Raw genomic sequence first — 15,612 nt, 5'->3', positions numbered from 1 at the left:
AATAGCTGGGCATGGTGGCATGTGCCTATAATCCCAACTGCATGGGAGGCTGAGGATCCCTTCAGCCCAGGAGTTTGAGGTTGCATTGAGCTATGATTGCAGCACTGCACTCCAAACTGGGAAACAGAGCTGTCTCTTAAAAAAAAAAAAAAAAAAAAAAACTCTCTCTCTGTATATCTATATCTATCTATATATATATATAATTTCAAGGGGAATGGGGGAGGGAAGATTAAACATGTAAGTTCAGATCACCATCATGAAACAGAGCTGAAGGTATGCTTCTTTTATGGTAGTATAATTTATATTTCATAAAACCCACCCCTTCTAATTGTATAATTGTATGAGTTTTAGGGAATTTTTAGAGCTAACTGCCACCACGATCCAGTTTTAGAACATTTCCATCCCTCAGAAACTCCTGTGTCCTTGTGTAGTCAGTTCTGCCCCTGCCCTGGCCCACCAGTGATGTGCACTTTTGTCGCTCTAAATTTGCCTTTTCTGGACATTTCCTAAAAATGGAATCACACAGTACATTCCTTTGCATCTGTCTTCTTTCCCCGAGCATGTGTTTTAAGGTTTGTTGGTGAGGTGGCTGTATCAGTGCATCACCTCTCTGTTTTGCTGGGTAGTGCTCCATCCTGCGGTGTGTCGACTGAATTCTCTGTCCATTTACCAGGTGATGAACATTTGGAGGGTTTGTAGCTTTTGGCTTTTATGAATAATGGTGCTATAAGCATTCATGTTCATGTCTTTGTGTGGACATATGTTTTCTTTTTTTAGGTAGATACCTAGGAGTAGAATTACTGGGTCATGTGATAAATTTATATTTAACTTTTTAAGAGAATACCAAACGATCTTTCAAAGTGGCTGTGCCATTCTGCCTTCCCACCAGCAATGCATGAGGGTTCCGTCTCTGCACATTTTTGCCAATACTTGTTATGGCCTGTTGTTGTTGTTTTCTTTTGTTTTTAATTATAGCCATCCTGGTAGGTATGATGTGGTATCCCATTATGGTTTCATTTGTGTTTCCCTGATGGCGTTTCTCTTATTAGCCATTCATATATCTTCTTCTTCTTTTTTTTTTTTTGAGGTGGAGTCTCACTCTGTTGCTCAGGCTGGAGTGTAGTGTGCAATCTCTGCTCACTGCAACCTCCGCTTCTTGGGTTCAGGCGATTCCCCTGCCTCAGCCTCCTAAGTAGCTGGGATTACAGGCATGTGCCACCACATCTGACTGATTTTTGTCTTTTTAATAGAGATGGGGTTTCATCATGTTGGCCAGGCTGGTCTCAAACTCCCGACCTCAGGTGGTCTGCCCACTTTGGCCTTCCAAAGTACTGGGATTACAGGTGTGAGCCACTGTGCCTGGCCCATATATCTTCTTTTGTGAAGGATCTGTTCAAATCTTCTGTGGAGCAGCTTTTTAAACCTGCACCAGCTGTGGATCTCTGGTTCTTGGTGATGGCAAACATGGCTTCTCTCAGGACAAAAATGACTAACAAATGAGACTTCTCAGCCCGTCTCTTCTCCTTGCTCATGAAAGAGGACTTTGGCCTCTCCAGCTCAGCTGTTTCTCTAAGGAAAAACTTTACCTGACCAGTTCTTTTTTTTTTTTTTTTTTCTTTTTCACTATGAAAATTATCAAGCACTTGGAAAAGTGCAGAGACTGGTACAATGAACTCCTAGAGTCTAGATTCAGCCATCGTTACCATGCTGCCATATTTGCCTTTCTCTACTCACATATATTTTGCTGACCCATTTGAACCTAAGTTTTAAACTCACTTTACGTCTATATGTTGACACATACCTCATTAAGCATAAAGACCTTTTCCTACTTAACCACTGCACTGTTATCATACTTAGGAGAATTGACAGCAAGTCAGTGGTACCCTCTAAGATCCATAGTCAGCTTTCCCCAGTTGATTCCCAAATGTTGTTTATAGGGCAGGCTAGTTCTTCTGAGTGTTCTTGGGAAGAATGGGAAGGTAGAAGGCTCACAGGATAGAACTGAGGAGGGGATAACTGAAGTGAATATATTGTATTGGAGCAACTTTGAGGGATGAGAGAAGAGTCATTATCAGCACTGGAGATGTACCAGGAGAGAGCCTGGGTCATTTGGACATTCCTTTTTGGTTGCTTGCCCCTGTTTCTTCCCTTTCTTCTCCTTCCTTCCTTCCTTCCTTCCTTCCTTCCTTCCTTCCTTCCTTCCTTCGCCTTCCCTCCCTCCCTCCCTGCCTTCCTTCCTTCCTTGTTTCCTTTTTTTTTGACGGAATCTTGCTCTATCGCCAGGCTGGAGTGCAGTGGTGAGATCTTGGCTCACTGCAACCTCTACCTCCTGGGTTCAAGCAATTCTCTTGCCTCAGCCTTCCAAGTAGCTGGGACTACAGGCGCCTGCCACCACGCCTGGCTAATTTTTATGTTTTTAGTAAAGATGGGGTTTCACCATGTTGGCCAGGCTGGTCTCGAATTCCTGACTTCAAGTGATCTGCCCACCTCGGCCTCCCAAAGTACTGGGATTACAGATGTGAGCCACTGTGCCTGGCCGCTCCTGTTTCTTTGACAGCATACTGCTGTGTGCCGGGCCCTGTGACTGAGGGACCTGGGAGGGTTGCAGATGGAGTCAATATTATCAGGCTGACTTTTTCTTCTTTTTGAGCTACCTCCAAAGACTGGAGCCAACTGCAATTATCCAGGCAAATCATTTTTCGCAGTGACCTTTGGGCTAGATCTTGCTCTCCAGGACTGATTTTCACATAGGCATCACAGATTCGGCATTTCCCAAATCAAATTCATCATCCTTCCCCCAAATCTACTATGTCACCTCTGTTCCTTCCTTGAAGAAGGACACACCATCCTTCTGGTACCTCATGCCAAAAACCATCTCATCCTCAGCTGGTGCTTCTGCCTCCCCTCCACTTCAGTGCCCAGGGAGTCTCTGTCCTTCCTGTCTCTCAGTCTCTCTCCTCTCTGACTTGACTGCTGCAGCCTCAGCTCAGGGGCCCTTCCTTACCTCTTGCCTGGATAACTGCAGTTGGTTCCAGTCTTTGTCTTCTCCTTGCCTTCCTCCCAACCCCCTCCTTACTCTCCTGGTCACTTGCCACTAAAAAGCTGTCAGTGGCCACAGCTTTCTGTGTTCAGTGATGTGGTAAATGCTCTACTAGAGGTGTGTGCACTTGGGTGACAGAACAGCTGGCTCTGTTTTGGGTTGTTCAGGCATGATAGCCAGAAGAAGGGACATTTGAGCAGGGTCTTGAATGATGACAGGGTGGTAGGGTGGCATGAACAAAGCCATCAAATAATGAGATATCTGTCTCCCTGTGCCTCAGTTTCCCCACATGCAATAGGGTGTAATGATAGGACCTACTTCAGGATTTTTGGGTTAGATGAGCTAATGTATGCCAAGCATGGCATATAATACTGTATGGGGTTAGCTATTACCCAGGTTATTATTGATGAAGTGTGGTGCCAGGGGAACACAGGAGAATTTGCTTGTCTTCTTCACCCTGCCTTTGTTTTAAAAGAAAAATCAAGGCTGAATGCGGTGGCTCACACCTGTAATCCTAGCACTTTGGGAGGCCGAGGTGAGAGGATTGCTTGAGCCCAGGAGTTTGAGACCAGCTAGGCAACATAGCAAGACCCCACCTCCACAAAAAAATTAGTGGGGCATGGTGGTAAATGCCTGTAGTCCCAGCGACTCGGGAGACTGAGGTGGAAGGATCACCTGAGCCCAGGAGGTTGAGGCTGCAGTGAGCCGTGATTGAGCCACTGAACTCCAGTCTGGGTGACAGAGTAAGACCCTGTCTCAAAATAAATAAGACAAAGATCACAAACTCTAGAGCCTGCAAGGGCCAGGCACACACTGAAATGGTTGCACAAGCCAATTGGGGACTCAAAGGCCCTGCTCCAATCCAAGGGGCAGCCGCCACTCAGCTGGCTGATGGTCACCATGCAGGAAAATGGGCCCAGTATTGCCAGAAAAGTCAGAAATCCAGAATTCTATGTGAAATCGTCTAATTTTTAAATGTTGATTATTAATTTTAAAAATATTAATACCCTGTACAAGCCCATCAAACTGTATCAGTGGGCCATAGTTAGCCTGAAAGCCACTAGCTTATGACCTTTCTTTAAAGGTCTCTTCTGAGATGATCTGCTCAAGTCTGGTACAGCTTTTGCCTGGGGGTGGGGATAAATTTGTTTTGAAGACTGGTTTTTATGAGCCCCTTTGCCTTGCAGGACTTCTCCAGACAGGTTATGTTACCTGCAGAGGCTGCCCTGAAGCTCCCTGTGGCCTGGAGACTATGTACAAGAGGAATGGTCTGATGGCTAGCGTGTTGGTCACCTCTGCCACTCCACAGGTACTGAGGCTGCCAGAATCAGGACAGTGGGTAGAGGGGTCTCCTTTCAGCTAACCCAGGCCCCAGCTGAGCCTTGGACAGCAAGGCAGTAGGGCTCTATGAATACCACCATTCTTAGCACTCCTAAGGCCCCTGGCCACGCCAGGCGTGAGATTTGGGAGGCAGTCAGCCCTGAGGATCAGCATGTTTTCTGAAGTCATTCTCTTCAAAGAAAAACAAATACCTGCCCAGTCCAGTCGTAGCAAGTGCCACATTCCATTTTGGTGGCAAGAAGGGATCAGACCTTTCCCAGGAAAAGCTGCTTCTGATTATAAATAAGTCACACACATTCCAGAATGAAGTCAGACAGAAGTCATTCCAGCCAGCCCTGGGTTCTTATTTACCTTGCTCAGTAGGAAATGGTTGTAAGGACTGGTGGTCTGCAGTGGCCTGGGCTAGGGCCCCTGCTGTGGGGTTTGGGAGTTTGCTTTCCACGCTCAGTAATGGCACAGAAGCATGCAGGAGGAGTGGGTGCCATTTGAGGCCCAAGATGCCACCACCCTGTTGTGTGTGTAATGCCTGCTCCTCTGACAGATTGGCAAGGCCATACCAGGGTTTGAGCCCACAAGGCCCTCCTCATTATGCTAGGCTTTTGAAGTGATCCTGGGTAACCAGCCAAAAAGTCACAGGACTCAGTTCATTTCTTATAAACCGTTCAAGAAAATTCGGTGTTTTGATCTCTGGTCCTGAAATCGGGATAGGTTTAAGTAAAGCTGCTGCTGCAGCAGGATTGTCATTACCCTCATCATCATCACCAATGAATGTATTTGGGGCAGCCTTTGATTGAACAAGTCCCCTTGTATGATTGTGTGTATTTGGGGCAGATACAATGGTGTTTCACTGGAAAGTTATAATACCTGAAATCCCAGGAATGGACTCCTTTTTGTAACTAGAGGAATCAGACTTCTATTTCCGTTTAGAGTGAGCTTCTTTTTTCTCTGGTCTGTGTGTGTATATATGTATATATGTGTGTGTGTGTATATATATATATATTTGAGTGTATATATATATGTATACACATTATACACATTCACACATATATGCTGTGTATATGTGCATATATGTGTATCCAGCACAAGGTAAGTACTCAATAAATATTTTTTGAATAAATGAATGAGCAAATGAATGAATACATGTATAACTGAAGGGCTCAATAAATTTTGATGTCTGAGTGATACATTTACACCCACATAGCCCCATAATTTGTTGCTTACTATATACCAGGCACTTTTTTGCATGTTCCATAGGCATTGTCTAATTTAATATTCACAATAACCCCATCAGGTGTATATTATTATTTTATCCCCAGTTTATAGATGAGGAAGCTAAGGCACAGACAGGTGAACAAGCTGGCTTGGAATCACACAGCTGCCAGGTGGGTGGGGATTCAAAGCCAGGCCTCCCTGACTCTGGAGCTGGTGCTCCTAACCATGACATTATACCATCCAAAAGAAAATCCACCCTGTCACCCTGATATATTCTGCTTTCTGGAAGGTGGGTGTAGAAGTACAGAACGGTTTGTGCAGAATTGTCTGCTCAGGATCTACATATGAGACTGGGAGATGGAGTAGACTGCCAATTCCAGCAGCATCAGGAGAAGTCTTTATAACTTTTCAAAAGTTCACTCTGCATAGGTTCTCCTCAAGGGAGAATGTCCTGTCACTGTGGAACTTTAAAAATAGCCATGCCTGGGCCGGGTGTGGTGGCTTCATGCTTGTAATCCCAGCACTTTGGGAGGCCGAGGTGGGTGGATTACCTGAGGTCAGGAGTTCGAGACCAGCCTGGCCAACATGGTGAAACCCCACCCCTACTGAAATTACAAAAATTAGCCAGGCGTGGTGGCGGGTGCCTGTAATCCCAGCTACTTGGGAGACTGAGACAGGAGAATCACTTGAACCCAGCATGTGGAGGTTGCAGTGAGCCGAGATCACACCACTGCACTCTCGCCCGAGTGACAGAGCGAGACTCCCACCCAAAAAAAAAAAAAAAAATAACCATGCCTGAGCTCACTGGAGTCCCCTCGAATCAGCCCTTCTGGGGGTGGAGGCAGATTCTGCCAGTTACTTTTTAAGCTGTATTTTATATAACCCATACTATGGCCCTGGGAAGTAGGTTTAACATCACCATTTTACAGATGATAACTGAGACTCAGTAAAACGAAGTTATTTGTCTGAGCACAGACAGCAACTGGTGTGGAGCTGGCATTTTAACCAGGCCTATCTGACCTCAGAGCTCTTAACCACTATGGTATACTGCTTCTTAAGATCATCTTAAGAGTTTTTGGTATAGTAGACTCATTTTAAAATCTTTTGATGACACAGGCCTATCGAAATCTACAGGTTTAAGTTCCTGCTCTTCTTTTTAACCTTACATTTCCAGTTGTTGACTATTGGTTTCCCTCACTGGCCTAAAAGCACTCTAGTTTTCAGGAAGATTACAAAGTTTTTCCAGATATAGCCATTTTGGACAGAGTGAAATAAGGAAGAATTAGTAAAAGCATATTCTCTAAATCCCAGTCCAAGATGTTGAGGTTAATGGAAACCACAAAATCCTTCTTCGTGAGCTGAGACGAATAAAATCGTTTATGAACTGGGCACAGTTTTTGGGTGGTAAGCTTGATTGAGCTTGATGAAGTTAAATTAAAGAGAAAGTGTATTCAACATTCTGGGATCCCCACAGTGTTGAGATTCATGAAATCAGCCACATTTGAGGAGTTTTAACTTGCCTTTTTATGGGAGACTCTTTCATATCCATGCAGGATGCAGAGTGTCCTTAGCACAAAGGACTCTACTAAATATAACTTTCACACCAGCCTCTAAAGCCAGTTGGTTACCTCTCAGCTCATTAGCAAGCAGGCGTTGAATTCCAAGTGGCCCCCATGATAAATAAGCCTTGAGAGCTACTTTCACATTTTGTGTAATAATTTCCTGCAGTGACTTCAAGTAGGAAAAAGAAAGGTAAAACCAGGTAATGTTTGAAAGACATCATGAAGCAGATTGTCTCCTCAGGCCTCCTAAGACATGCAGTACTGTTCTCCCTCAAGGAAGATTGGGCTGTAATTTTTTACACCACCACTAAACCACTGGCCAGAGAAAGTTAGGGTGTGGCAACTGAAGGTATGTGTTTTGGGGTCGGATAGATACAAAAGTAAGTTTATTTTCTGGCTTTCCCTTTCATAGCTGAGATACCTTGGAGAAGTAACATTGCCTCTACTTCCTTATCTATAAAATGAGAACAATAATAATGTATACTCATAGGGCACACATGAGAAGGAAATAAGATGATACACATGCAGTGCTTAACACGGTGCCTGGACTGGGGTAAAGCTCTAATCAATAGAAGCTGTTTTTTTTTTTTTTTTTTTTTTTTTTTTTATTATTATACTTTAGGTTTTAGGCTACATGTGCACAATGTGCAGGTTTGTTACATATGTATCCATGTGCCATGTTGATTTCCTGCACCCATTAACTCATCATTTAGCATTAGGTATATCTCCTAATGCTGTCCCTCCCCCCTCCCCCCACCCCACAACAGTCCCCAGAGTGTGATGTTCCCCTTCCTGTGTCCGTGAGTTCTCATTGTTCAGTTCCCACCTATGAGTGAGAACATGCGGTGTTTGGTTTTTTGTCCTTGCGATAGTTTACTGAGAATGATGTTTTCCAGTTTCATCCATGTCCCTACAAAGGACACGAACTCATCATTTTTTATGGCTGCATAGTATTCAAAAGAAGACATTTATGCAGCCAAAAAACACATGAAGAAATGCTCATCATCACTGGCCATCAGAGAAATGCAAATCAAAACCACAGTGAGATACCATCTCACACCAGTTAGAATGGCCATCATTAAAAAATCAGGAAACAACAGGTGCTGGAGAGGATGTGGAGAAATAGGAACACTTTTACACTGTTGGTGGGACTGTAAACTAGTTCAACCATTGTGGAAGTCAGTGTGGCGATTCCTCAGGGATCTAGAACTAGAAATACCATTTGACCCAGCCATCCCATTACTGGGTATATACCCAAAGGACTACAAATCATGCTGCTATAAAGACACATGCACACGTATGTTTATTGCGGCACTATTCACAATAGCAAAGAGTTGGAACCAACCCAAATGTCCAACAACAATAGACTGGATTAAGAAAATGTGGCACATATACACCATGGAATAGAAGCTGTTTTTATTGTACTATTCTATTGCTCTCCCATCCTCAATTCCGAGGAGGTTTGGGAGGCAGTGATTCCACGTCAGATCATTCAGTTGGCACTATCTCTCCCTGCTCTCCACAGGGCAGCAGCAGCTCGGACTCTCTGGAGGGCCAGAGCTGCGACTATGCCAGCAAGAGCTATGATGCTGTTGTCTTCGATGTCTTGAAAGTGACCCCAGAGGAGTTTGCTGTAAGTGAAACAGGGCTGGTGTGGGTGGCTGGGCACCACAACAGGGCACTAGAGGGAGCCACCACTTAGGCTTTGGGCTCAGATTGGAAACACTCTATATGCCCAACAAGAGGGGAGCGTTGAGTAAAGTCCGTACCACCCTTTATGAAATACAATGCAGCATTAAAAAGGGTGCTGTCTTGAAATTAACTAACCTGGAAGGCTGTATACTATATATATAAAAGTGAAAGGAGCAGACTAAAGCACAGTTTGTGGAGAACATGCAATTTAAAAAATGCATGTACAGGCTGGGCAAGATGGCTCACGCCTATAATCCCAGCGCCGTGGGAGGCTGAGGTAGGAGGATGGCTTGAGCCCAGGAGTTCGAGATCAGCCTGGGCAACATAGGGAGACTGCCTCTACAAAAAATGGAAATAAAAAAATTAGCCAGGTGTGGTGGCACACTCTTGTAGTCCCAGCCACTCAGGAGACAGGTGAGAGGATTGCTTCAGCCTGGAACGTTGAAGCTGCAGTGAGCTGTGATCGTGCAACTACATTCCAGCCTGGGTGACAGAGGAAAACCCTGTCTCAAAAAAAAAAAAAAAAGCATGTACAACACACATATGACATGTATTTGCACGAGGTCTAGATTTTTTGTTTACATATTCGTAAATATCTGGATCTGTGTAGCCAAACATATTATTTACTATAGTATTTGGTTATAGATTCCAGGTAATTGGAATTTAATTTTTCTTTTTTATGTATACTTTCTATATTTTTATAACAACCATTTTCTACAATGATAAACAATATTATTTGGGCAATTTTAAAAAATATAAATTTAAAAAGAAAATATATCTTCAACCAGTGTGTTGCTCCCGGTCTAACTAAGGGACTGTCCCTTGTAGTGGAGCAGTGTTGGCTCCTTGTTTTGCCATGACTTGGTTTTCTCCTTTTGCACTTTGACAGCAGAGGGAGAATATTGACTCTGGGGTGACCTCAAACCTGATTGAGAGTGTTGTCCAAGCATTGAACTTCTCTCCAGAACCCTGGAAGTGTTTCTAACCCATACCCACGTCTTCTCTACCCTCTTTGGTAAAAGAGGTTTCTTGTCCTCCTGGGTGCCAAGGGAACTAGCTGGGCCCCATGTCATTGCTCTGCCATCATTGGCTTCTTCCATGTTTACTTTATGCAAGGCCATACTGAGCCTGGCACATGCGTCATCTCCTTCAGTGTGTCTGAGGGATCATTTTAAAACCTTCAAACTCTCTAGTGGCTCCCTCCTACTAGAATGAGACCCAGAGTTCCTCCTGAGGCCTCCAGTACTCTCTATGGTCTGGCCAAGCCTCCTCGTCTGCCCCCACCTCCGTGCTCTCCCACTGTCTCTGTCTTCCTCAGGCTCACCTGCATCCTCTGTCCTTTTCTTTTTTCAGTCTTCATGGCTCTTCCTTAGTTGTCTGCTCACTCTGTGTTCAAATGTCTGTCCTTAGGACTTTCACTGGGCTAAAGTAACATCTTTCCATCATTACCTTTCTCCTTACTCTGCTCTGTTTTTCTTCATAACTCTTATTACTACTCAACATTACATTATAGAATAATTTTTTTTTTTGAGACAGCATCTCATTCCATCACTCAGGCTGAAGTGCAGTGGCACAGTCACAGCTCACTACAGCCTCTATCTCCCTGGCTCAAGTGATCCTCCTGCCTCAGCCTCCCAAAGTGCTGGGGCTACAGGTGCACACCACCGTGCCCTGCTAATTTTTTTGATTTTTAGTAGAGATGAGATCTCACTGTGTTGCTGTGGCTGGTCTCCAATTCTTGGATTCAAGTGATCCTTCCACCTCAGCCTCCCAAAGTGCTGGGATTGCAGGCGTGAGCCACCACTCCCGGCCTATATAATAATAATTTTTTATTTCATTTCTCTCCCACTGGAATATAAACTTTCTGAGGACGGGAACTTATCTGACTTGTTCACTGAGTTTTTTCCCAGTGCCCAAAATATGCCTGGCTCGTAGTAGGTGCTCAGAAAATATGTATTGCCTGAAAGAGTTCAATTCTTTTTTTTTTTTTTTTCTTTGAGACGGAGTCTTGCTCTGTCACCAGGCAGGAGTGCAGTGGCGGGATCTTGGCTCACTGAAACCTCGGCCTCCCAGGTTCAAGTAATTCTCCTGCCTCAGCCTCCTGAGTAGCTGGGATTATAGGTGCACACCACCATGTCCAGCTAATTTTTGCATTTTTAGTAGAGACAGGGTTTCACCATGTTGGCCAGGATGGTCTCAATCTCCTGATCTCATGATCTGCTCGCCTCGGCCTCCCAAAGTACTGGGATTACAGGCAGGAGCCACCGCACCTGGCCAAGAGTTCAGTTCTTACAGCAACTCAATGAGGCATATCATTAGCTCCCAATTTTTTGATAAAGTAAGGATCCAAGAGATTAATTTTCTTACATGGATTATATAGCCAGGTATTGGCAGAGCCAGGTCTGAAACTCTCATCTCCTAATTACCCACGTAATGCTAGGAAGTAATAATAAGAGCAACTCCTATGTTTGAACACTGATTATGTCTAGGTCTTGTGCTAAATGTTTTACATGCTTTATCTAATTTACTTTTCATAACAGCCTTATAGATTAGGTATAATTATTATTCCCAATTTACTGATAAGCGAGTCAACCCTTAAGAAAGTTGTCTCTTCACACAGATAGTACCTGGCACAGCTGGGATTTAAAACCAGGGCTGTCTGACACTGTAGACCAGTGATTTGCAATAGAAATACAATGTAAGCTACGTATGCAATTTAAAATTTTCTACTAATCGGCCGGGTGCGGTGGCTCATGCCTATAAATAATCCCAGCACTTTGGGAGGCTGAGGCGGGTGGATCACCTGAGGTCGGGAGTTCGAGACCAGTTTGGTCAACGTGGAGAAACCAGGTCTCTACTAAAAATACAAAATTAACTGGACGTGGTGGCACATGCCTGTAATCCCAGCTACTCAGGAGGCTGAGGCAGTAGCATCGCTTGAAGCCAGGAGGCAGAGGTTGCAGTGAGCCGAGATCACGCCATTGCACTCCAGCCTGGGCAAAAAGAGCGAAACTCCGTCTCAAAAGAGGAAAAAAAAATTTTTTCTAGTAACTACATTAAAAAAAGAGGTAAAGTTACTTGTAATAATGTTTTATTTAACCCTGTATATCTAAAATGTTATCATTTTAAAATATAAGCAACATAAAATTATTGAAATACTTTATATTCTTTTTCTTTACAAGCTAAGTCTTCAAAATCTGATGTGTGTGTGTGTAAGAGACAAGGTCTCACTATGTTGTCCAGGCTAGAGTGCAGTGGCTATTCACAGGTGCAGTTACACCGCAGTGCAGTGCCTTGAACTCTTGGACTCAAGCCCTTTTCCTGCCTCAGCCTCCTAAATAGCTCGGACTATAGGCTTGTGCCACTGTACCTGGCTCCGATGTGTGTTTTACACTTTATAGTGCTAACAACATTTCAAATGCTCAGTAGCCACATGTGGGTAGTGGCTACCATATTGGACAGTGTAACACTAGAGTCTGCACTCTTAGCCACAAAGCTGTATTGCCTCTCCTTTAGAGGACATCATGGATCTTGCAGGCTGATGGCCTAGCTTCTATGTTCTATTTATGTATGTTTACTTGTACTCTTAAGAGTCATGTTTTTTAGCTTCATGAAAGAAGCAATAATGAGGCTTAAAAATCCCTTTATAGCTGTTTACCCTGTGGAATGGCAGAGAGTTAGACTGCGTCATAGAAAAACATTGCCTAACAGGACTCCTTGGTGAGACTCAGGGCCTGGTTTTCTAGCCTCAGCCGTAGGGTATTGCTTGGCTTGCTTCAGGCTGCCTTTCTGAGGCTGGGAAGACTGTAGGGAAGGATGGTGAATACTTTTTGAGAATACAGTGCTAAAACTGTGGCTGTCCCTGCTGGAGCTAGTGTGTCTTTAGCTTACATGTGAAACCAGGTCTCTGGAGTCTTTGGCCTCTGGGAAAGCACTGGAGTGCCTAGGTGTTAGATTTGAACCAGACCAACTGGCATTTTAGTTTCCTGTCTAGTGAAAGAAAAAACCCAGACATGAAAACCCACTGAAAGAATTATTTAAGTGATTCTGGGAAGATGGTGGTGGCAGTAGCATATTTTTAAATTATCTCTTAATCCGTATTCCCCCACTGCCCCACTGTGGACATTCAGAACAACTAGATAGCAAACCCTGAAATCCATGAATAAAGTTGTAGTAAACCTAGGTGACAAGTTATCTTCATCACCCCCAAAATACAAGTGGTTGAATATATACCACCAGCATCCACAAGACCTTCAGGGTATCAGCATCTGTAGAGGAGAAAGCAGAATAAGCATTGGGGTATTTGATAGACTTGAGAATAAGAGAACCTGAAAGTTGTCAATAGGTATTTGCTAGAAAGTTCAGTGGGTCAGGGTGGGAATAGCAGCTGAAATTGGCAGGGATTTTGACTATTCAAATAATGGGTGAGTAGAAGGGATCTGTGGAATAGCCATTATGACCTCTCGAAACCAGGCAACTAAGGGGTCCCTTCTAGAATGATGCTGCATACCTAAGAAATTCAGTATGGAGTGGAGTCAAAATGATCAGAAAGGATAGAGATAGTTGTGGCAAAAGATGATCTAAGAGAGTGTGTGTGTGTGTGTGTGTGTGTGTGTGTGTGTGTGTGTGTGAGAAATCTCAAGAAATAGTGGCTATGGTGTTGAACACTACATGAAAGCAACCTAAAACAGAGCTGTGTGAAGTTAGAAGAGGTACTCTGAACCATATTGTCCTGTAAAAGCTCAGGAAAACTAATTTTGCATAAAAATAAGCAACAGGAAATTATTGCTGTCAAATCTCATTCAAAGTTATTATACAAAAAAAGAGACAAGAATCCCTATAGACAATGAAAGCATGCCACAAAACAGACAAAACCTGTAACTGTTTATTTTTAAATGAGCTAAGATATGTTAAGATCACACATGAAGATCATAAATCAGAAAAACGAAAATCTCAGAAATGAGATGACAGAATTTAGGAAAGACTTAAAAATAAAAGAATTCTTTTGGAAATGAAGATTGAACTAGTAGAACACAGGAACACATAAACAACAGAAAATGCCTAAAGGAGGAAACTTTTTCACATGAAAATAAATGAAGAAAGAATAAGACTTTGGGGAAAAGTGACAAATATTCATGATAGCCAAAGAACATCCAACATACAGATAATAGGAATGCCTGAAAGCAGGGAACAAAAAGGCAAGGGAACTTCACAAATAATTAAAACTAAAATTTAGGAAAATGTTCATGAAATAAAAAAAAAAAAGATTCGAAACTGCATATTGAAAGAGCACACCATGAAGCCGAGAATGTCAACCCCAAATGGTCAATACTAAAGACATATTTTTTTACAAACTACTGGCTTTTAAAGGAAAAAAAATCATTTGGACATTTAGGCAAAAACAGCAAATGACATATACAGGAAATGATTAGATTACCATCAGTCTTTTTTTGACAGAAACACGTTTTTGCCAAAAGGAAATGGAACTATATAATTAAGGAAAGAAAGAAAAAGTGAGCCAAAGAATTTATAGTATATCCAGCAAAACTGACTTTAAAGTATAAAGGACACAAACAAACTGTTGTGAACATGCAAGGCCTCAGAATCTTATTCCCCTGAGCCCTTCCTGAGGAATCTATGAGAGAATGAATCTTAGATAATGAACATAATTAGAGAACCATCACTATAAAGACAGAGAGCAGTAAACATGCAATTACTTGTGGAATTAAGACTGAATGAGGATTAAAGATAGAGGGTATAGTTTGTAATGAATGTATGCCCAGATGGTAGATATAGTATGACTATAGGATAAAGTAAATGAAAACTTAGGGGATTCTGGAATCCTAGTATACTCTGTTTCCTTGAGACCAAGATTTTCAAAATAGAAGAAAGGAGATACAGATATAATACAGAAGAGGTTAAGTAAGTTTTTAAAAATGCCCTGAATTTGAATTGGAAATATCAGTATGAATTCTGCATTGTGGTCTTGAAATAGCATTTCTTACTAAAAGAACCCATGGCTTCCAGAGAACTGGTTGATTCCAAGCCTGGGAAAGGACATGTTCAAGATGAGCCTGGTACATCTTCCCAGTACCCAGTGAGGAAGCTGTGAAGGAATAGGAGGGTCCGTGGCAAAAGGACTCAAGAGCTAGCTAGAAGAAGCTCCCATTGCCCCATCATGGCACAGTTTGAGCTTCAAAGGGATAACAATTGCAAATGATTGAAACTCATCAAGCAATGGGCCACCTTTCGATGATAATGGGGCAGTTTATAATCTTAAAAACTGGTAAATATGAGGAAAGAATCAAACATTTGTCCTGCCTTTTACTTTTGAACTAACTGCACTGGATAACCAAACAGTAGATGAGGGAAAGTGTCTATTAAATTAGTTCAGTTAAGAAAAGGAAAAGAAATGAAAGAATTGGAATATCATCATTTTGTAACCCCAGTGAATGAAAATATCTAAGCAGTGAACATCAATAGCCACTAACATTACAAAAGGAGAGCCATTGTGTGCCTCCTGATGAAGCAGTGTGCCACCACCTGCGGTCTTGCCAAAGGGATGCATTTGTGTCTGATGAAGTCCCTGGGTTCAGCTGCTGATTTGCAGACACACCAAGAATGGAAGAACACATTGACCTGCTCCGTAAGTGTGGAGAACTGTGTAGGTCAAATGGCTTGGATTCTTCAGCAGATGTATTACAAGGAATATAAAGGGATGGAGAGAATATTTGTAGATTAAAAGAGATTTAAAAAGTACATATT

General features: G+C 42.8%; 1 protein-coding gene across 29 annotated transcripts in view; it reads left to right on the top strand.

Annotated features, from left to right (window-relative positions):
• Positions 1 to 15,612, top strand: part of RALGPS1 (Ral GEF with PH domain and SH3 binding motif 1) — a 302,263-nt gene that overhangs the window by 40,076 nt on the left and 246,575 nt on the right. For all 29 annotated transcript variants that reach the window (XM_055271045.2, XM_055271044.2, XM_055271039.2 and 26 more), the window contains exons 2-3: positions 4,228 to 4,349; positions 8,681 to 8,788. In XM_055271045.2, coding sequence (XP_055127020.1) covers positions 4,293 to 4,349; positions 8,681 to 8,788 — 165 coding nt within the window. In that variant the 5' untranslated portion in view covers positions 4,228 to 4,292. The remainder of the gene's footprint in view (positions 1 to 4,227; positions 4,350 to 8,680; positions 8,789 to 15,612) is intronic.

The sequence above is a fragment of the Symphalangus syndactylus genome, chromosome 3 (assembly GCF_028878055.3).
Source record: "Symphalangus syndactylus isolate Jambi chromosome 3, NHGRI_mSymSyn1-v2.1_pri, whole genome shotgun sequence".
In the NCBI taxonomy this organism is placed as follows: domain Eukaryota; kingdom Metazoa; phylum Chordata; class Mammalia; order Primates; family Hylobatidae; genus Symphalangus; species Symphalangus syndactylus.
Note: the sequence above shows the minus strand (reverse complement) of the source record. Positions and strands in the feature narration are given on the sequence as shown.